Source organism: Salvelinus alpinus, chromosome 33 (genome assembly GCF_045679555.1).
Source record: "Salvelinus alpinus chromosome 33, SLU_Salpinus.1, whole genome shotgun sequence".
Lineage (NCBI taxonomy): Eukaryota > Metazoa > Chordata > Actinopteri > Salmoniformes > Salmonidae > Salvelinus > Salvelinus alpinus.
The window spans coordinates 16,316,299-16,340,130 of NC_092118.1; the positions used below are offsets into that span (position 1 = coordinate 16,316,299).

The following is a 23,832-nucleotide window of genomic DNA, read 5'->3' on the forward strand; positions in this document are numbered from 1 at the left end:
TTGAGGAGGAGGAAAAGGAGGAGAGAGAGGAGAGAGAGTGCACTACCGTTCATTTGGAGGCAGCAGCAAGGGACTGAAGCATCGCCTGTCTGAGCTGAGGCAGGGCTGCATTGAATGGGGGAATACTAGAGAGCAGCGCTGCCTGTCTGTCTGTCGACACTGTCTGGACTCTCACGCTGCATCCAGGATAGATTGTGTGTTGAGTGGATGATAGGAATAGAGGATGCAGGTCTGATATGCACAGTATGTCTGTTTGTGATCATATGTGTATAGGTTTGTGTGTGTTCACTACATCCAAGCAGGTGAGTGTAATGTGTTCGCATGCACACTGTTGTGCATGTGTGTATATGTGAAATGTGTAAGATGAAATGTGTGTGTATGCAAATGTAAAAATGAGTTTCTGTGTGTGTATGCCGTATGCGTCTGTATTCATGTTTGTGTGTACATGTAAGGTATCTATACGGATGTATACATGTCCCATAACTTCTTCTGTTTGTGTACTGTGCCGTGATTTTATTGCTGTGTTTTCCTAGGCTCCAGCTGTGTTGTAGTCATGGCTGCCTGAGGGACTGCTCCCTGGCTGTGTGGGTCTGGAGCCCCCTCTGATATCATGCTGAGAGTTGGGCCAGCGGCCACCACTCTAATCCTGCTGCTGTCATACTGCTGCTGCCACCTGTGTCACTCTCTGGGTAAGTTCTCCTCACAGTACCACCGTGGAGGACAGGGAAGACACTCTCAGAGTGATGGGACATCAGAGATGTTATCAGACTGAGAGATACCCGCTCTGCACAGCTACGATCATCTACTGGGAACAGGATGATAAGGAGATGAGCGGCAGGGCAGATGGAAAGTCTGAGGATAGGAGATAGTGAAGAGGCTACTCCAGCTGAGACTAATCCTAAATTAAAAGAGGAACTGATGGTCATTAACAGATGGGCTGAGTAATGTCAATATGACCACTCAGTATATCCAGACCTAATGTCCCTTTTAAGTAGATTTCTAATCAAGGTGTATGGTCTCAGAGACTTTGCCAACATGTATTATGAAGGTCAGTGGTTTGGTATCCTGCTCTCAGTTAATTCCGTATATATGATACGCAGCCCTGTCTGGTTTAGTGCAGTAATTTCCTGTGGTTGGTGACCTTCTGTTCAGCTGGGAGAGGTGATGAGCTGAATAAGGGAAGAAATATCTCTGTTAATGACTTGGGGAAAGAACCTCAGTTCTAATAACTCTGTCCAGTCAATATCAGAAATATAAGCTGGCCAGCCCAGATAGCTCCACACGGCTGCCTCCTCCATGCCAGCCAGCCTGTGCAGAACCAAGATTGATTCTCGCACTGACTGTGAGACGCTGATTGTAATTTGTTTTGGATAAGAGCTTGAGCGTTTGCTGAATAACTAAAATGGAAAAATGTAATGGAGCTCCTCTTCTGAAATTCTGTCCTTCGTTAGCGGGCTGGGTTTAATAACATGGGCTGTGTGGACAGCAGAAGAGGGTTAGGAGATGTGTAAGGTCACAGATTTTAATCTGCCATCTCTTAGGGCGTTTTTGTAAACCCCACATCTTCGAGTTAACTCATTAAATATTAACATCTTTCATCAGTACAGTACACAGCTAGGGATCCTCTGGAGAGATAGACTGGCCTAATGCCTCACTGGCCACACACTCAGGTTACGCTAATTGTAGATACACCCATTGATTGAACATAATGAAGATACGACTGAGCATTTATAACACAATCTATACACTGGATTAGAGATATTGTAAAGGGTTGGGAAGTGGTCTTTAGATTGTGTTTATCATTCAATCATGACAATTCATGCTGAATTGTTGCTCCATTACAAAAATCAAAGGAAGCACCTATAGTGTAGTCCATGTATGTAATGCCCTTGCTCTGTGAGGATGTTCCAGTTGTGCAGACTCTTCACCTCTGATTTGATATAGATGTTTTTGCTCACTTTAAATGAATAGTGTCCCGTGGTTCTCAGCATACTTGCTGGTGTTAGTCTAATGAAGGACAACAGAGCCAGCTGCAGAAGAGATTTGGCACGAGTTGTCTTTACTCACTTAAATGATTTCTATTTCATATATACCTTATTTAAAAGTATTACTTACAGGTATCTCATTGCTAAGTTACTACTTGTAATGACATACAATAGATGATGGTTGTGCTGTAGGTGTTATATGACACATTGTTGGATCATATTTATGGTGGTTTTCACAAAAGGGTAGTGTTCAGAATCTCCCAGAGTAGCCAGACGTGGAGCAGGATTTTCTGCAGGAAGCTGTGCTGAGAGTGACAGAGAGAAAGTCTAAGGATGATGAATCTGCTAATCACAGTGATATTGACTGAGGTCTAAGAATGCTGCTATTGATCCTGAGCCTGAGGATGACACAGGGGTGTTATTAACTGTGGTCGGCCCCGTCATGGGCCTGTCATCCTCAGGTAAATTTGCAGCCAAATTGAACGCACATAAAATAAGCCCATAAGCATGTGGGGAATGATTTAAGAGCATTGTGTCCGTCAAGAATTGAATCAATACTTCTTCATTTTCTCCTTGCGCTGGAGAGCTGTTTCCAGCAATAATACAGCAACTTCACATCCTTTGCTTGAACTAAAGTGCTGAATATAATAAATGAATCCTGAGAATTGCTTGTGCTTAATTCTGCATTTACAGAGACTAACTCTAGATTTTCCTCCCATTCTGCAGTTCTATGTGGACTAGAGTGACGGCTGACATCTTTAATATGGAAGGTGCACCTCCGTTCTCTCTCTGTCTAAAAACCCAGCTAGCCCTTAGGGGGCACAAAGACCTCACTTTGTCCTTCACACATAAAACGCCTCCTCTATCTAAAGCTCCATCCTCCAGCCCTTCTCTCCATCATCAACCCCCCCTAGGATCTACACCACCAGGCCAGCTGATGCACTGATACAATGAGTTATCCATCAACCACAGTCACAAGATCAGACCCATCTGTAATGAAGTTATGGAGAGTAAAACTCATTGGAGCTTCCTTCCTCATAATCCAGATAGAAAACACACTGAGACAAATTCAATTAGAATAGCGGGGGATGACTGACTGAGGATTTACAGAGAGAGAGACACTAAATAGAACAGAGCTGATAGGAAGAAACACATTAGTGTTGGATGATGGAAGGAGGCTGACTAGACTGGCAGCCCACACTATTGAACCCTTCCCACTTGACACTGGTGGTGGCATCACACACATGGAACAATGGAGTCATATTTAATCTCTCCATGTCTATGCAGCCCGCTGACAGTGAGTCGTCAATTACGGAGAAACAAATGCTACCCTGGCTGCTATTTTTAGTTTATACTGTGCCAAACCTTCATCAGCTTTGAAAGGTTTGGACAGCCTTTTGTTGCCTGAACCCCAGCCAAGTGACTCTTACCTTTAATCACTGTTAGATTGTCTATAGGCCTACTTCCATGGCGAAGAACTGGAGATGAAGCACCACTCTGTATTGGTAGCAGAGGAGTCTCGTCCATGGAAGAAGAGGAGGATTAATTTGAGGGGAAATACAATAAAATGTATTATTCAAAAATCCTCCTTGTAAATAAAATTAAACCTCTGTAAATATTCACCAACATATTTGATCAAACGTACTAGTTTGCAGAGAATTCTAACAGGAAGGACACACTTGACCTTTATCTCCTTCCATGAGGAGTGGAAAACACCAAATCATGAATTAAAGGTATTGACTATGTTGCCATGACAAAGTGACAGTTAGCTTTCTTCCTCTCTAGAAAGTGAATGTCTGGTCCTGATCTGGGGGTAAATATGGACCAGAGATGTGATTGCCGTGATGCTGAGAGTGCTGGGGTGATTTCCTGCATGTTAAACTGGAGATTGATGGAGTTATTGACAACGTGTCAGGTGCCAGGGACTATGAATCATTGTCAATGTGCTTTAGCTGGGCTGAACATGGGCCATGAGCTGTTACCAGGATAATGCCCCCTGTTAACACGTCGCTGACATGATGCAGCTTAAGGAAGGCTAATGTGGTGTTTCCCTGCCTCTATAGGAATCCCTAAACTGTCCTCCTATGCCAAGACAGAGGACAAACTGTTCAAGAACCTCTTCAGAAACTACCAGAAATGGGTGAGGCCTGTGGAATATCTCAACGGCACAGTACGGGTCAGATTTGGACTGGCCATCTCCCAGCTAGTGGACGTGGTGAGAAAAATATGATTATTATGGGATATTGTGGTTTGTGTCTTCCTGATGATTATTTTGATGTTTTTCAATGCAAGCTGGACTTTCAAGGCAAATAATCAGTGGTGGAAAAAGTACCCAATTGTCATATTTGAGTAAAAGTAAAGATACCTTAATAGAAAATGACTCAAGTAAAAGTGAAAGTAACCCAGTAAAATATTACTTGAATAAAAGTCTAAAAGTATTTGGTTTAAAATATACCTAAGTATCAAAAGTAAAAGTATAAACTATTTCAAATTCCTTATATTAAGCAAACCAGACGGCACCATTTTCTTGTTTTTTATTTATTTATGGGTAGCCAGTGGCACACTCCAACACTCAGACATCCTTCACAAATGAAGAATGTGTGTTTAGTGAGGCTGCCAGATCAGAGGCAGGGGATGACCAGCGATGTTCTCTTCTAAGCGTGTGAATTGGACCATTTGCCTGTCCTGCTAAGCATTCAAAATGTAATGATTACTTTTGGGTGTCAGGGAAAATGTATGGAGTAAAAAGTACATTATTTTCTTTAGAAATGTAGTGAAGAAAAAGTAAAAGTAATCAAAAATAGAAACAGTAAAGTACAGATACCCAAAAAACTACTTGAGTAGTTGAAAGTATTTTTTACTTAAGTACATTACATCACTGGAAAGAATATGTCACTATAAATATATTTGTTTTTTTACCACATTTACACACATACTGACAGTATAACAAACACAAAGGTACAGATAAAACCTTTACAGTATGGTCTCTCCATTACAGGACGAGAAGAACCAGTTGATGACAACCAATGTGTGGATGAAACAGGCAAGATCTTAAACATATTTTGGGGGGACATAGAATATTTAAGTGATCATTCCCGAGAAGGTAGTGTTTGGAGGATATATTGGCACGGGTGTTGTTAGGCAAACCATGCCAATATGTCCTCCAATCACTGGCTTCGAGGGCATTATCACTTTTATACAACGGGTTACCAACATACAGTGGGGAGAACAAGTATTTGATACACTGCCGATTTTGCAGGTTTTCCTACTTACAAAGCATGTAGAGGTCTGTAATTTTTTATCATAGGTACACTTCAACTGTGAGAGACGGAATCTAAAACAAAAATCCAGAAAATCACATTGTATGATTTTTAAGTAATTCATTTGCATTTTATTGCATGACATAAGTATTTGATCACCTACCAACCAGTAAGAATTCCGGCTCTCACAGACCTGTTAGTTTTTCTTTAAGAAGCCCTCCTGTTCTCCACTCATTACCTGTATTAACTGCACCTGTTTGAACTCGTTACCTGTATAAAAAACACCTGTCCACACACTCAATCAAACAGACTCCAACCTCTCCACAATGGCCAAGACCAGAGAGCTGTATAAGGACATCAGGGATAAAATTGTAGACATGCAACAGGCTGGGATGGGCTACAGGACAATAGGCAAGCAGCTTGGTGAGAAGGCAACAACTGTTGGCGCAATTATTAGAAAATGGAAGAAGTTCAAGATGACGGTCAATCACCCTCGGTCTGGGGCTCCATGCAAGATCTCACCTCGTGGGGCATCAATGATCATGAGGAAGGTGAGTTATCAGCCCAGAACTACACGGCAGGACCTGGTCAATGACCTGAAGAGAGCTGGGACCACAGTCTCAAAGAAAACCATTAGTAACACACTACACCGTCATGGATTAAAATCCTGCAGCGCACGCAAGGTCCACCTGCTCAAGCCAGCGCATGTCCAGGCCCGTCTGAAGTTTGCCAATGACCATCTGGATGATCCAGAGGAGGAATGGGAGCAGGTCATGTGGTCTGATGAGACAAAAATAGAGCTTTTTGGTCTAAACTCCACTCGCCGTGTTTGGAGGAAGAAGAAGGATGAGTACAACCCCAAGAACACCATCCCAACCGTGAAGCATGGAGGTGGAAACATCATTCTTTGGGGATGCTTTTCTGCAAAGGGTACAGGATGACTGCACCGTATTAAGGGGAGGATGGATGGGGCCATGTATCGCGAGATCTTGGCCAACAACCTCCTTCCCTCAGTAAGAGCATTGAAGATGGGTCGTGGCTGGGTCTTCCAGCATGACAACGACCCGAAACACACAGCCAGGGCAACTAAGGAGTGGCGCCGTAAGAAGCATCTCAAGGTCCTGGAGTGGCCTAGCCAGTCTCCAGACCTGAACCCAATAGAAAATCTTTGGAGGGAGCTGAAAGTCCGTATAGCCCCGCGACAGCCCCGAAACCTGAAGGATCTGGAGAAGATCTGTATGGAGGAGTGGGCCAAAATCCCTGCTGCAGTGTGTGCAAACCTGGTCAAGAACTACAGGAAACGTATGATCTCTGTAATTGCAAACAAAGGTTTCTGTACCAAATATTAAGATCTGCTTTTCTGATGTATCAAATACTTATGTCATGCAATAAAATGCAAATTAATTACTTAAAAATCATACAATGTGATTTTCTGGATTTTTGTTTTAGATTCCGTCTCTCATAGTTGAAGTGTACCCATGATAGAAATTACAGACCTCTACATGCTTTGTAAGTAGGAAAACCTGCAAAATCGGCAGTGTATCAAATACTTGTTCTCCCCACTGTATTTAAATAATGATTTGCATATTTTCAATAAAAAGTTATTTTGCGGAATTTATTCATACTATTTCATCGTTCCACAAGATATAGTCCCGACACAAATCTAGGTGTTGCTACCCAAGCCGGCTTGTCATTGTTTTTGTATCTATGGACGCGACCCAGTCGTTCGTTCTAAATGTTCTATTGCCATACTGGCTGGCAACGTTTTTGCTTGCTAGTTAACCAACTATGGCTAACTTATAGTCACGTCAAACAGTGCAGACAGAATAACAACAAAGTAACTGAATTTGCATTTGTTTAAGCTGTTTTCTAGTGACATTTATTTGGATACATCCATAACAATGAGCTAATGAGGCGCGATTTCACCTGGCATAGAAAATGTGCTCTCTCGTCAGGACACTGTTGTTCAGAGGAGCAAGTCAACAACACAGCTAACACAATCACTTCAAACTGAAGCTGGACAGACTGCAAACTAGCTGCACTTCATTTCATTTTACCTGTTTTCTATTGACATTTCTTTGTATATATCCATTAAAATGTTGACTGGCTGAGAAAAGCTGCCTGCCTATCTGTCTTGTCCCGACTCCCAACCCCTACACGTTCATTACTATGGGACAGCTGGAGATCAAGTTTCTAAATTAACAATGTTACAAACGTCAGAGAGACAGACAGCGAGGTTTATTCAAATCTCAACTATTGAAAACCAATTGCTAGTTTTAAAAGAAATAGGAGATAATGTCTAGACGCTTTTTACATTGGAGATCAAGTTTATAAATTGCCTGGTTGGGCTGATCAGACAGTGGATTGTGCAGTGAGATTGAACAGTGCAAATAGGCATTTCAACGTCATAGCTTCAGATGGTGGTAACTTGTGGAATAGACAACGGCTAGAATGCGGTTTTAACCAATCAGCATCCAGGATTAGACCCACCCGTTGTATAATTCATAACACTCTACAGCAGTGGTTCACAACCAGGGGTACTAGGACCCCCGGGGGTACTTGGCCTATCTAGAGGGGGTAATTAAAAACTCATAAGTCCATAGGGTTACATGCACATAAGCCGGATACTTCAAGCGTACTCCAGGCAGAGCAAAATTCAGTTGGGAGTACAGTAACCAAAAAAGGTTGGGAACCACTGCTCTACAGCAGCGTCAGCTTGACAAACAAAGGCGACATGGAATTTAGAGTAACAATCAACCTCCCTTCCTCCTGCATGTCCCCTTGTTCTGGTGGCATTTCACAAAGAGCCCACATCTTCATTTCTCCCCACCCTCCTCCACCTTCCCTTGTGCCCACACGAGCAACCCAGTTTGGAACTCCCGCCCCCCGGCAGCCTGCCTTGCCCCCAGCCCTCTTGGCAGCTTAATTCATATCCTCTGACTGCATCTGCTCTCTGCAGCCAGGGAATCATCACTCCAGACCAGGGTCTGCAGGTCAGCCTCTCTCTAGTCTGCCACAATGACAAACAACTCCATGCAAATCAGAGGACAGAGGGCAATAGCTAACATGATGGCCACATCTATTCATCAGCGGTGAATGAGGAGATAAGGTTGAAGATATGGCTCTGTCCACATCAGTGCTTCTCTCCCACTATCTACTTTATTTGGCCATACATTTTTATATCCACCATGTGATGATGCAAAAACTCTGAGATATTACATCTGCTTATCACAGATATGCAGTTGCATTGTTACACATACACTGACTGTACAAAATATTAAGAACAGAACACTTGAGTGTGAAAAACCCATCTGCGTTGCAGTTGTTGACACAAACCGGTGCGCCTGGCACCTACTACCACAACCCGTTCAAAGGCACTTAAATATTTTGTCTTGCCCATTCCCCTCTGAATGGCACACATACACAATCCATGTCTCAATTGTCTCAAGGCTTAAAAATCCTTCTTTGTCCTGTCTCCTCCCCTTCATCTACACTGATTGAAGTGGATTTAACAAGAGACATCAACAAGAGATCATAGCTTTCACCTGGTCAGTCTATGTCATGGAAAGAGCAGGTGTTCATAATGTTTTGTACACTCAGTGTATACCTGTAGTGGAATCAATTTCCTCGCAGGAGGAGAAAAGTAATTTATGGCGAGCTCCAGTAGCAGTCTTGTCAAATGAATCCGCTTGTAAAAAGAGATTGCCATTCATGAATGATGTGAAGGTTGTATCATCTGTGATCTACATCTGTTTATATTAGTTACTATGCTGTTACTAAGCAGTAATGTATTACGGCAGTGTTATGTTACTGTGTCAAGAAGCAGTGCGGCTTGGTTGGGTTGTTTCAGAGGACGCATGGATCTCGACCTTCGCCTCTCCCGAGTCCGTAAGGGACGTGCAGGGATGAGACAAGACTGTAACTACTACCAAATTGGATACCACGAAAATTGGGGAGAAAAAAAGGGTAAAATAATAATAATAAAAATTTAAAAAACACCTAATAGGAAATGCACATGCGCACTATTGTACCGGGGGCGGTAGAGCACCAGAGGTTTTGACTACACAAAACAAACTGTACTTCCGTCTCCTGCCTGGTCATTTCAACACAACACAAATATTACACTGGCGACGAGGTGATTAAGCTTCTTAAACAGACATTGCTTGAAGGGAAGAATGTTGCGTGAGTAATTAAACCTTTGTTTACTTTTTTCGCCAGTAGAAAAGGCTAAGCACTGCTCGTAGGTACAGTGTTCAGGAGCTGCCAAGTAGCAAGCCCATTGGAGTCCAGAATGGCGACACTGTCCTCTGGTGGTTAAATTTTAAAAAACTGTAAATGAACCCATTGAAATTAGGCGATCTCAGTGGAGAAATATTGTAAAAAAAAAATTTTTTTTAAAGGAATAAGAAACGTAACACATAGTAATGTGTACATTATTACAAATGAGTGCAGTGAATGAAGTAATTGCAGAAACTTCTGAAATGAAGAAAGTGATGAATTGGGTGAAAATTCTGAAAATTAAGGAATACAAGGAATAAGGAAACTGAATAATTAACTGTGAAAATGGCAACCATTGGTTGAGTACTAGAGTTTGAGGCTACAAAACAGGATTTTAATTCCTATTTAGAGCGTTTTGAGCGTTGGCTGGCTGCAAATGAAATCAAAGATGAAAGGAAAACAGATGGGATTGCTGAAAGGTCTCATTGAACCAATAAAAGCAGTAGAGTTGAACTATGCAGAACTGACTGAAACTCTTTCAAGGCATTTCAAGCCTAAGCCAATTCTCATTGCAGAACGTTTCAGATTTTACCAACGTCACCAGAGTCAAAGGGGAAACTGTGGCTGACTACATCCTTGCTTTGAAAAGGCGGGCAAATACATGTGAGTTTGCACGATTTCTTGATGACGCTCTCCGAGACAAGTTTGTATGTGGTCTCACAGGTTATTAAGCATATCACAGAAGGCTTCTGTCAGAGAAGGACCTGACCTTTAAGAAAGCCTGTGATATCGCATTTGGACTCGAGCTTGCCCACAGGGATACTATTGAGCTATCGGGACATGCAGAACGTCAGAAAGGTGTTCACATGGTCAGTGATGCACGTGGTGAAAAAGGCTCACAAAAGTCACACTTTTCTCAGTCCCATCCTCAAGGTTACACAAGAACAAAGCAGCCCACATCACAAAGGTCTAAGCCAAGTTGCTACAGATGTGGGGGAGATAATCATCAGCACAGTGAATGTCGATTCCAAAATGAAAAGTGCCACAATTGTGGAAAGGTTGGACATCTACAGAAAGTGTGTAAAGCTCCAAAACGCACAGCAAGAGCGCACAACGTGTCTGTCACGATCATGTGGAGGAGAGACGGACCAAAACGCAGCATGAGGAAAATAAGCCATCTTCTTTTTATTATTGAAGAAGGCAAAACGAAACAAAACACTTACAAACTACCAAAACAACAAACGATCGTGAAGCTAAATAACGTAGTGCACACACACAGGCTACAAACGTTCTACATAGACAATTCCCCACAACAAACTAAACATAAAGCCAACTACTCTAAATAAACCCCCTAAACCTTACAATCACCCTGGACACTACAAAACCCACATAAATACCCATGTCACACCCTGACCTAACTAAAATAATAAACAAAACAAAGAATACTAAGGCCAGGGCGTGACAGTGTCAGACGCAGCACAAGAAGAGGAAGGTACAACTGAAACAGTATTGGAACTGTTCACAGTGTACACAGCTCAACAACAAAAAGATGGAATCTATCTCAGCATGGAGTTAGAGGGAAAACCAGTGAAAATGCAGTTGGACACCGGAGCGTCTGTATCGCTTGTTCCAGAAAGACTCTACCATGAAAAACTGAAAGAGTGCCCTCTTCAGCCAGCATCCATCCACCTTTCTTCATACACTGGTGACACTATTCCTGTGTTAGGGCAGATCCAGGTACCAGTCCGGTATGAGGGGAAGGAGTGGACGCTACCGCTTGCCATTGTTAAAGGAGAATATTCAGCCTTGCTAGGCAGAAACTGGCTACAAAAGATCAAGTTGAACTGGGGAGAAATCTTCAGTCTGAGAAATGACAAACCAGTGAGTCAGGCTACACTCACTAACATGCTGGAGAAGCATAAAGAACTTTTCAAAGATGGCTACGGCGAAATACAAGACTTCACAGCAAAAGTCAGAGTGCAAGAAGGAACCAAGCCTATCTTTCACAAACCACGTCCAGTTCCCTATGCTCTTAAGGAAGCAGTAGAGAAGGAACTGGACCGCCTACAGAAGAATAACAATCACAAACGTAGCGAGGAGCGACTGGGCCGCTCCGATCGTTGTAGTGCCAAAGAAAGACAAGACCGTCAGAATGTGCGGAGAATACAAGGTCACAGTAAATCGCTGCATACTACCAGAGGAATATCCACTACCAAACGCTGAAGATCTGTTTGCCACTCTAGCTGGTGGGAAGGTTTTCAGTAAGCTGGACCTGGCATTCGCTTATCAGCAACTGAAGCTGGATCCGGAGTCAGAACAGTATCTGACCATCAATACACACAAGGGGCTATTCAGATTCAATCACTTGGCCTATGGAATCTCGACAGCTCCAGCGATATTCCAACACACAATGGATCAGATCTTGGACGGTTTAGACAATGTTGTGTGCTTCATGGACGACATCCTCGTGTCAGCACCAACCATTGGAGAGCACCTTGCTCCTGAACTATTACGGAAAGTTTGTGGCAAACTTGTCCACATTGTTGCATCTGCTTCACCAACTGCTGCAGGCCGATACAAAGTGGAATTGGTCCCCACAATGCAAAGAAGCATTCAAGACTTGCAAACAGCGTCAACTAAAGAGCAAGTGGCTTGCCCACTACGACACAGAGATGAAGCTGAGACTCACGTGTGATGCATCTCTATACGGAGTAAGAGCCGTCATCTCACATGTTCTACCGTCAGGTGAAGAACACCCTATTGCGTTTGCATCACGGACTCTGTCACCAAGTGAGAAAAATTATGCTGAAATTGAGAAGGAAGCCCTGAGCATAATATTCGGAGTGAAGAAGTTTCACAAATACCTCTACGGAAGGAAGTTCCAACTGCTGACAGATCACAAGCCTCTGTTGGCCATCCTTGGACCAAAATCAGCCATACCAACCCTTGCTACACTTCGAATGCAACGTTGGGCTCTGATATTGCTAGCCTACGACTACGAGATCGAGTACAGACGATCCAGTGATCACGCAAATGCAGATGCACTATCAAGACTACCATTCAATAGTGACTCCAACAGTGAAGATGATAGAGCAGTCTTTCAGATCTCTCTCATCGACGAACTGCCCATATCTGCTTCAGACATAGCAGAGGAAACGAGGAACGACTCAGTGCTTTCCAAAGTCTTGGACTTAACATTAGGCGGTTGGCCAACCTTCGTAAATGACGATAACCTTCGTCCATTCATCGACAAGAAAGACCAGTTGTCCACTGATCAAGGATGTGTTATCTGGGGATCAAGGGTGGTGGTACCGCACAAATTCCAGAGGAGACTGCTGTCTGACCTGCATGAGGGACATCCAGGGATCACTCGAATGAAAGCACTCGCCCGCAGTTATCTGTGGTGGCTGGGACTGGATCAGGACATTCAACCTTGTGAAGCTGTTTGCAACAAGCCTGCTGCTGCACCTCTTCATCCATGGTCCTGGGCTGCTACACCATGGGAAGGCATCCATGTGGATTACGCCGAGATTGACAAGCAACATTTCCTTGTTGTCGTCGATGTCCATTCCAAGTGAATGGAAGTGTTCCCTACTCAACTGACCACAGCTGAGAAGACCATCAATCTTCTCAGACACCTGTTCGCATCCTTTGCACTAGTCAAGGAGCTCGTATCGGACAATGGCCCTCCTTTCACGTCAAACGATTTTGAAATGTTTCTCAAGAACAACAGAGTAAGGCACATCCTGTCACCACCTTACCATCCGGCATCAAACGGAGCAGCGGAGAGAGCCGTGCAAACCTTTAAGAAGGCCTGGACTAGACTCGAGGTTCAGTCTGGGCCCACCCACCAAAGGCTTCCCTGGTTCCTGTTTACTTACCGTAACACACCACACACAGTAACGGAATGTACACCAGCTGAACTGTTTCTGAAACGCCAACCACGTACCTGCCTAACATTGTTGAAACCAGACTTGTCAAGCACTGTGGCAAAACACCAGCTACAGCAGAAGAAAGCTCATGACAGACACTCAAAGACTGTCAGAGAATTCAAAGAGGGAGAGAGGGTGATGGTACGTGATTTCAGACACCCCAAGAGCCTGTGGAACTCAGGTGTGATCTGAGACGCAGAGGACCTTTGACTTAAGTCCAAATTGGTCATCGCCATGTCAACGTTCATGTGGATCATCTGCTACGGTCCAACGCCCCAGCAGAGACACGCCGAGAGAACAAGAACAATAACGACCCCCAGGACTATTCTCCTGACTGTGGACGTACGGGAGAGACAGAGCCTGACCTTCCACCCGAACCTGGCCCACCACCGGAAGCACAGGAGGAGCGGAGATATCCTATTCGACAGCGAAGGGCACCTCAAAAGCTTGACCTGTGAGTTGAGCTGTTTCAGGAGGTAACAGAGTAAAACAAACACTTAAAATATGTCCTAGATTAAAGGAAAGAAAACGGACATTACCTGGGTTAGTTATTAGGACACAAATTCCATCTTCGGGGCAGAATAATCCCCTGGATTTGTGCTGGGCTCTGAAAAGTCTGCTTCAACCCAGTAGTTGAAAAATGTTAAGAATGCATTGTTCAGATATTGCATTAGTAGTTCCCTAACATATGTACCTTGTTCTCTGGGAGTTAAAACACTATGGGGGAGGAGGGTAGTATCTGGGATCTACATCTGTTTATATTAGTTACTATGCTGTTACTAAGCAGTGATGTATTACGACAGTGTTACGTTACTACACCTAATAGGAAATGCACATGCGCACTATTGTGCCGGGGGCTGTAGAGCACGAGAGGTTTTGACGAAACAAAACTAACTGTACTCCCGTCTCCTGCCTGGTCATTTCTCCACAACACAAATATTACAAAGGTGACTCATCCATCTCTCTCTCGCTCCTGTTTAGGAATGGTTGGACATGAAGCTACGCTGGAACACTGATGACTACCTGGGCATCACTACCATCAGAGTCCCATCGGACTCCATCTGGATCCCAGACATTGTGCTCTATGACAAGTAAGTACCATGCCCATGACTGCCAACAGTTTAGAACAAAAGATGTCACTGATATTGAACTAAAGCTTTCTGTGCAATATAATCTCCACATTAGGGTGGATATATTACCAGTGGTTGACTTGGGGCATAGCTGTCTGGTGTTGTGTCAAACCCCCCCCCTTGTAATTTCCTTAATTTTGTGGCTAGAGTCAAATACTTTCTGTGGCACACATCAGAGTCAAATACTTTCTATAGAACAAACTTCTATAGAACAAACTTCACGTCAGTATAGGCAACTGAAATGAATAATTAATGTATGTGTGTTATATTAAACATAGAGGGAGTAAAATGTTGGCAAGCAATAAACATTTCAGAACAACTATGGCTAAATTATTATCCTTACACTTTCAAAAATACTAGTCGAATAAGACATGGGTGAGATGACGAATACGGCGACATGGGCAGCCCTGGGGCGGCATGGGGCACCCCCTGGTGCGGGCGGGGGCGGGTGCTGAAGGCGGGGTTCGAAGCGCTACATACACTTGAAACAAATAGCCAAATCGAAAACTGCAGACAAAAATGCTTTCTGCTTCTAAGATCAGTGAAATGTAGGAAGAGCAGAAATCTCAACTAGCAAGCAAGTCGCAGCAATGAAGAATGCGAAGGGTGGAGAATTCTGACAGGGGGAGATTTTCAGCACAACCCTGGAACGCCATATTAGCACGCCATACCGGAACTTCACATTTTTGGGGAATTGCGTACCAGTTTCTCTATAAAAACAAAGTAGCCTTTCACTGGCCCAGATTCACACACACAGAGGTAAAAAATGTTGATCAAAGCAGAATGAAGGTGGGATCTTAACTGAACAGCAATGGCGAGTGGGTATTCGTTTCCTGATTCTGCTTTGTTCAAGTTTATTTGCCGCTAGGATCTGTGAGTGTCAATATAGGCTGTTCGAGATAGCGCAGATTGAAAATGTGGCATGATACCTGTTCCAAATTGTCAAATGAGGTTTTGTAAGGTCATGACAAGTCTTGGAAATTAGCTTAATAATTGTTTCTAATGTAATTCATAAAAGCACACTTTTAAATATGGCCAATCAATAAAAAAAACGACATATCAGCCATTATCGGATTGACCCTTTAGTGCATGTCTGTGTTGTTGCGTGAGTGCCAGTGCGAGTGGGCGGTTGCCGGAGGAGAGAGTGCGCAACATTTCTGCAGAAGGTATACAGTAATGACAGACAGACTAACTAGATCACCAATTCAAAATATAACTTGTAGCAGTTCATTTCGTTGTTGCCTTTCCACCGGCACTGTAGAGCCTAAATATATCTGCAACGTTAAACAACTTGGATTCCCCTCTATTATTTTATTTAACCTTTCTTCAAACAGGGAGTCACATTGAGATTCAAAATATATTTTACAAGAGAGCCCTGCACACATTACAATACAATAAGAATATTAAAACAACATACACGTGTATAAAACAATACAATTCAGCACCATAAAAAAAATCAATAAGCATTTAATAAAAGCAATCACATTGAACTCTATAGAGATCCTCAATCAATAATGGAAACAGCCTGAGAGGCACCAGCACATTTAACTGCAGTGAATTTCGCAGATTTTCCCAAATTTGTGGAGACTGGAGGGGTCTCTAGTGTTATCCATTAATGTGAACGGGTTTGGTAACTTATGATTCTTATCTTAATTAATGATGTTACATATAGAGAGGGTTTCTGTAAGATTGCTTGGTAAATAAATCAACGAGAATGTAGCTCTCTTCTTACAGACGGAGAGGTCCATCCCACATTTTATACAGAGTACAATGAGTCCTAAAGTTGTCACCCTGTGATAAACGTATTGCTGAATGGTAGACTGCGTCCAAGGGTTTTAAAACAGAGGTTGCCGCATGCATGTAAACAATATCACCAAAATCCAATACAGGAAGAAGCGTTGTTTGAATAATCTTTCTCCTATTTTTATTACTAAGGCATGATTTATTTCTATATAAAAAAACTATCTTGGATTTTAGCTTCTTAGTCAGATGTTTTATATGCGTTACGAAGGACAACTTGTAATCAATCCAGACACCCAGGTACTTATATTGAGAAACAAGCTCAATTTGGGCTCCATTTATAGCGCAAATATGCAGGTCCTCAGGGTCAACATTTCATGACCTAGAGAACAGCATGAGCTTGGTTTTACTTGTATTTAACACTAATTTAAGATCTGTAAGTGATTTCTAAATTGAATCAAAGTCATGCTGAAGTTCACAAATGGCCTGCTGCACTGAGGTGGCACAGGAATACAACACTGTGTCATCTGCATAGAGATGAATGTTACAAGTATTAACAGTGTTTCCTATGCCATTAATATACAAAGTGAACAATAATGGACCCAAAATCGAACACTGATGAACATTTTTTTTAATCTCAAGAAATTCAGATTTAACCCCATCTATGAAGATGGCCTGAGTTCTGTTGCTAAGATAATTCTGAAACCATAAACAGGCTGTATATCCCAGGCCTACTCTTGATCATTTCTTCAGCAAAACAGAATGATCAACAGTGTCGAATGCCTTTGACTGGTCAATGAACAAGGCAGCACAGCTCTTTTTAGCATCCAAGGCATTGACAAGATCATTAACAACTCGCGTGGTTGCTGTGGTAGTACTATGCCCAGGCCTAAACCCTGATTGGTTTATATTAAGAATACAATTATCAGACAAAAAGGAACAAAGTTGTACAGTACATGAACCAAGGATTCAAGAATCTTAGCTAAACAAGGTAGTCTTGAAATGGGGTGATAGTTGTCAAGATCATTTGTATCCCCACCCTTATGGAGTGGCAGCACATATGCAGATTTCCTGTCACGCCCTGGCCTTAGTTATCTTTGTTTTCTGTAATATTTTGGTTAGGTCAGGGTGTGACAGGGGGGATGTTTGTGTATTTGTCTCGTCTTGGGTGGTTCTATGGTATAGGGGGTTTTGGTAGAGTATATGGGTTTGTGTTTGAGTGTAGGTGTCTAGGTATGTCTATGGTTGCCTGAATGGTTCTCAATCAGAGACAGCTGTCATTCATTGTCTCTGATTGGGAGCCATATTTATGGCAGCCATAGGCAGTAGGCTTTTGTGGGTAATTGTCTATGTGTAGTGTTTAGTGTCAGCACTATTTTGTTTGAATAGCTTCACGGTCGTTTGTTTGTTGTTTTTGTTCGTTTGTTTCGTCTTCATAATAAAGAAGATGTCTTTCTATCACGCTGCGACTTGGTCCACTCTGCCTCATTACGACGATCGTGACATTTCCATGCTTCGGGAACACTTCCTGATAACAATGTTAAATAAAAAATACGGGCTACCGAGCCAGCAATAAGTCTGCACTATTAAGCAGACCAGGCTCCAAATGATCAGCCCCTGTGGATTTATTTTTGTCTAATGTTAGCATAGCATCCAGGACTTCTTTATCAGTGCATTTCCAAAAAGAAAACTCCTGACCAGCATTTTCAGAATCATTCAATAGATTTTCAACATCAACATCCAAACTACCCTTTTCAAGAGCTGGCTTTGAAATACATTCAAATATAAAGCCTGCAGAGATACAATGGTGATTAAATGCATTAATGATGATCAATTTTGTCAGTAAAAGTGCCAGAATCTAAATTAATTTGATGGGGGAGAGAAGAGGAGACACAACCCTTCAGTGATTTAACAGCTTTCCAGAATTTAGCTGGATTCCCTGTACATTCAGATAGTGTATTAACATAATAATCCTATTTTGTTTTTTTAACTAGTTTTACACACAGATTTCTCAATTGCCTAAAAGACTGCCAGTCTGGGCCCGAGTCTGTGAATCTAGCTTTGGCCCAGGCAGCATCTCTGTTGTGTATAACTTCAGATAGCTCTGGACTGAACCAAGGGCAAGACCGATTTCTAATTCTCCGTTTTTTAAAGGGAGCATGTTTATCATGTTTAATGAAAACATTTGTGAAGTGGTTCAAAGACAACTCTGGGTCACGTATAGATGCAATGCAATCAAAGTCACAAAATCAAGGTCACAAAAAAAGGCCTGTTCTTTGAAATGTAAAAAATTCCTCTTGTTGATAAAACAAGGTTTGGATCGAGGCATCCGTATATCCCTGACACATACAATGGGACAATGGTCACTAATATCAAAAGCAAATCCCCATATGAGGTCAATCAAAGTCGATTTCGTAGAGTCATTTAAGTTTGGACGAGTGGGCTTTGTAATCAGCTGGGTCAAATTTAAATTAGTACAAAAATCATTTAAACAGTCAGCATCCTGCGTTCCCCATGCAAGATTAAAGGTCATGGAGAAGTCTGAGTTCAAATCAAATCCAAATCCAATTTTATTTGTCACATACACATGGTTAGCAGATGTTAATGCGAGTGTAGCGAAATGCTTGTGCTTCTAGTTCCGACCATGCAGTAATATCTAACAAGTAGTCTAACAATTTCACAACAACTACCTTATACACACAAGTGTAAAGGAATGAATAAGACTATGTACATAAAAATATATGGATGAGCGATGGCCGAACGGCATAGACAAGATGCAGTAGATGGTATAGAGTACAGTATATACATACGAGATGAGTAATGTAGGGTATGTAAACATTATATAAAGTGGCATGTTTAAACCATTAACAGTGAATAATCAGAGGTCTCTATAGCATAATGTCTAATGGACCGACTTGAAAAATACAGCTCCTGCACTACTTCCATCCCAAGTCAAGCACTGTATAATACTGGAAACTTTCTAAGTATTTTCAGGGATTTTATGTAATCTATTACAAGACATCTAATGGCCCTTTTGGGTACTCAGATTATCACAGGTGTCTGTAACAATCTCTGGCCCTCTGTGTCTGCTTTTACACAGGCATCCCAATTCTGGGATTATTTTTTTCTACCTATTGGTCTTTTGACCAATCACATCAAATCTTTTCACATCAGATATTTTTCAGAGTTGATCTGATTGTTCAAAAGATCAATTAATAGCCTCCCGAGTGGTGCAGTGGTCTAAGGCACTACATCGCAGTGCTAGCTGTGCCACTAGAGATTCTAGGTTCACGACCGGGAGACCCATGGGGCGGCGCACAATTGGCCCAACGATGTCAGGGTTAGAGGAGGGTTTGGCCGGCAGGGATGTCCTTGTCCCATCGCGCACTAGCGACTCCTGTGGCCGGGCGCAGTGCACGCTGACACGGTCAACAGGTGTATGGTGTTTCCTCTGACACATTGGTGCGGCTGGCTTCCGGGTTAAGTGGGCATTGTGTCAAGAAGCAGTGTGGCTTGGTTGGGTTGTGTTAAAACTAATTAATTCTATATGTCCTCTTTTTTTTTATATACACTTTTCAAGTATAAATTACGAAAATTACGATAGGTTGCCATAGATTTTCTGTTAATTACCAAAATGACTGAAGATGCCAGTAACTTTGGGAAATGACCATTAGCTTTGTAGCCCTACACAGCATAGACTATATTTTGAACAGCACAAATTCATTTAATCCAACACATCAAGAAAAGCCTGATTCAACCCTGTAGAAGAATAACAGATGTTAATCCATTCCTCTAACAGTGCCGATGGACGTTTTGAGGGCTCTGTCACCAAGGCTGTTGTCAAGTATGATGGCACCATCACCTGGACACAGCCCGCTAACTACAAGTCAGCCTGCATCATCGATGTCACCTTCTTCCCCTTTGACCTGCAGAACTGCTCCATGAAGTTTGGCTCCTGGACCTATGATGGCTCACAGGTTGTAGCCTACACAGCATTGTGCAACAGTCTACAGTATATTAATGACCATACAGTCTTTAATTGATGTCAGAAATATGTTAATCTCTTGTTTATACTTTGGGGAGTTAAAGGGAAGATACGTCTGTTGATGTTTAATCTTTTCTAACGTTTTATTCATTCAATAGGTTGATATCCTCCTGCAGGACTTCCATGTAGATAAGAGGGACTACTTTGACAGTGGTGAATGGGATATAGTGAAAGCAACAGGCAGCCGTGGTCTGAGGATGGACGGATCCTGCCACTTCCCCTTCATCACCTACTCCTTCATCATCCGTAGACTGCCGCTCTTCTACACCCTCTTCCTTATTATCCCCTGTATTGGCCTTTCCTTCCTCACCATCCTGGTCTTCTACCTGCCCTCCAACGGCGGGGAGAAGATCTCCCTGTGCACCTCTGTGCTGGTGTCCCTCACCGTCTTCCTTCTCGTGATCGAGGAGATCATTCCTTCCTCCTCCAAGGTCATCCCTCTGATCGGGGAGTACCTGGTGTTCACCATGATCTTTGTCACGCTCTCCATCGTCATCACCGTCTTCGCCATCAACATCCACCACCGCTCCTCGCCCATGCACCAAGGCATGGCGCCCTGGGTGCGCCGTATCTTCCTGCACAGGCTGCCTAAGCTGCTGTGTATGCGCAGCAACGTGGACCGCTATGCTACCCCCGGTGGGGCCAGGGCAGGACTGTCAGGGAGAGAGCGTGCAGGACTGTCAGGGAGAGAGGGGGCAGGACTGGCAGGGAGAGAGGGGGCAGGACTGGCAGGGAGAGAGGGGGCAGGACTGGCAGGGAGAGAGGGGGCAGGACTGGCAGGGAGAGAGGGGGCAGGACTGGCAGGGAGAGAGGGGGCAGGACTGGCAGGGAGAGAGGGGGCAGGACTGGCAGGGAGAGAGGGGGCAGGACTGGCAGGGAGAGAGGGGGCAGGACTGGCAGGGAGAGAGGGGGCAGGACTGGCAGGGAGAGAGGGGGCAGTAGAGGGCATTATGAAGTCCACCCCTCATCTCTCCTCCACGAATGACCTGCAGGCTGCTTTGGACTCTATCCGTTACATCACCATGCATGTGGTCAAGGAGAACGAGGTCAGAGAGGTAAGGTCCTATAGAGTTACAGAGAATCAGTCTGTCCCTGCAGTATCTATGACACAGTTGGCATGAGAGAATATTGTGTTTGTTATGATACAAAATCAATTCTCCAGTACTGAATTTAGGTTTTTGAAGTCTTACTGTAATTCTCTCTCTATATTAATCTTCTCCATACTGTATATTTGTCTCCATCCTCTGATTGTCACATGCAACTGCACCTCTGAGTGCAAAGCCCTCCCAGCCGGTGTCAACGAGGTCATGTGTTGGAGTCTGAAGGGCATGTTTGGTCTCTCTCTCTCTCCAGGTGGTGCAGGATTGGAAGTTTGTGGCTCAGGTTCTGGATCGTGTGTTCCTGTGGACCTTCCTCCTGGTCTCAGTACTGGGCTCTGCTCTGCTCTTCATCCCTGTCATCTACAAATGGGCAAAGATCATTGTCCCCAACCATGCAGGCGGCAGCGGATAAGACTAAACTGAGTCTAAGTGCACTGAGCACAACAAATTCAGAGACACTACAGTCAGTGCAGAGGCAGAGACACTTACTCACATGTGGGTGTGGGAGACCAGTTATAATTGCAATGGATTCTAGTTCCATCATGATTTTTGATTTGTGTATATGAATGAGGGATTATTGTCTCTATGTTTCTGTATCTGTTTATAGATTAAATTACATACAATTGTTTTATATTCTGGAAGGATACCTCCCTATAGACATATCTCACAAAGTAAAGTATAACAATGAATACAATTCTCCAGGTTATGTAAGGACCGACGCTGGAGAAGAGAAGCAGGTACAGGGAGTCGAACATTTAATATGGAACAGACATCAAACAGAGACAGCGTCAGAACTGGGTATGCAAAGACAAACAAACATTCATCCTGAAGCAGGGAACAGACCTTGGGAACAAACAGATATAGGGGAGGTAATAACACAGGTGATTGAGTCCAGGTGAATCCAATAATTGCTGAAGTGCGTAATGATGGTGGCAGGAGTGTGTCATGCTGGGAAGCCTGGCGCCTTCGAGCTCCAGGGAGGGGGAGCGGGTGCAGGCGTGACAAGTTATTGTTTTTCTTGCCTCTGAAAAACAGGCTTCTTACAGTTAACGAGACAGGATTATGGAAGGCTGGCCACATGAGACTAGCTAATAATTAACAGGGGTGAATAAATAACTTTTAATCCACCCCTTTATAAATAAGTGTACAGTAAATAAGTGTACAGTACCCTTTACCATTACCCTTGTATATGACCCCTTTACCTTTTATATTTAAGTCGACATTCCTCTTTTATACACATTACCCTTTTATATACACTACCCTTTTATATTACATTTTTAAATATATTACCTTTTTATATACACTACCCTTTTATATTACCCTTACATTACTCTTTTATAATTTGTTAAAATAATGGCCAAAACGTAATTAACTGGGCCCTAGGTTGGTAAAATACAAAATAAAATACCAGTTTTTTTGACAGTGGCTACATTCTCAGAAAAGCAATATTACATAACAAGATCAAGCAAGAGTTTAATTATAATCCTCTTGAATAAGCTTCACTGAAGAATTCAGCTGTGAATGCTCTTGTATGAGCAAAAACTACAACTGTTTGGCTTGTGGGATACAGTTAATTTAGCAGACAAATCATTGTTACAGTGAATTCATTTTTCTACTTTCTAGCTTCTAAGACCATCTCTTTGCATTAGAAAGGTGTCTTGAGATTAGCTTTTAAGTCTGTGAGTCTGTTAGACGCTGGGAGACTTAGTTGGGGACTTAAAACTTCTTCAGGATTGGTGGGTCCCCTGTGGGACTGTTGAGCTAACGTAGGCTAATGCGATTAGCATGAGGTTGTAAGGAACAAGAACATTTCCCAGGACATAGACATATCTGATATTGGCAGAAAGCGTACATTTTTGTTACTCTAACTGCACTGTCCAATTTACAGTAGCTATTACAGTGAAATAATACCATGCTATTGTTTGAGGGGAGTGCCCAGTTTTGAACATGAAAAGTTATTAATAAACAAATTAGGCACATTCGGGCAGTCTTGATACAACACTTTGAACAGAAATGCAATAGTTCATTGGATCAGTCTGAAACTTTGCACATACACTGCTGCCATCTAATGGCCAAAATCTAAATTGCACCTGGGCTGGAATAATACATTATGGCCTTTCTCTTGCATTTCAAAGATGATAGTACAAAAAAAATACAAAAAACGTGTTTTTTCTTTGTATTATCTTTTACCAGATGTGTTATACTGTGTTATATTCTCCTACATTCCTTTCACATTTCCACAAACTTACATTTACATTTACATTTAAGTCATTTAGCAGACGCTCTTATCCAGAGCGACTTACAAATTGGTGCATTCACCTTATGATATCCAGTGGAACAACCACTTTACAATAGTGCATCTAACTCTTTTAAGGGGGGGGGTTAGAAGGATTACTTTATCCTATCCTAGGTATTCCTTAAA

General features: G+C 42.8%; 1 protein-coding gene across 1 annotated transcript; it reads left to right on the forward strand.

Moving 5' to 3' along the window:
• LOC139562985 (neuronal acetylcholine receptor subunit alpha-5-like) lies at positions 1-23,389 on the forward strand. Its single transcript, XM_071381207.1, has 9 exons — positions 1-302; positions 534-689; positions 4,049-4,200; positions 4,984-5,028; positions 14,377-14,486; positions 20,065-20,242; positions 20,409-20,946; positions 21,211-21,365; positions 21,664-23,389. The coding sequence occupies exons 2-9, from the start codon at positions 611-613 to the stop codon at positions 21,820-21,822; spliced, it is 1,416 nt and encodes a 471-aa protein (XP_071237308.1). The 5' UTR covers positions 1-302; positions 534-610; the 3' UTR covers positions 21,823-23,389.
• The last annotated feature ends 443 nt before the right edge of the window (positions 23,390-23,832 follow it).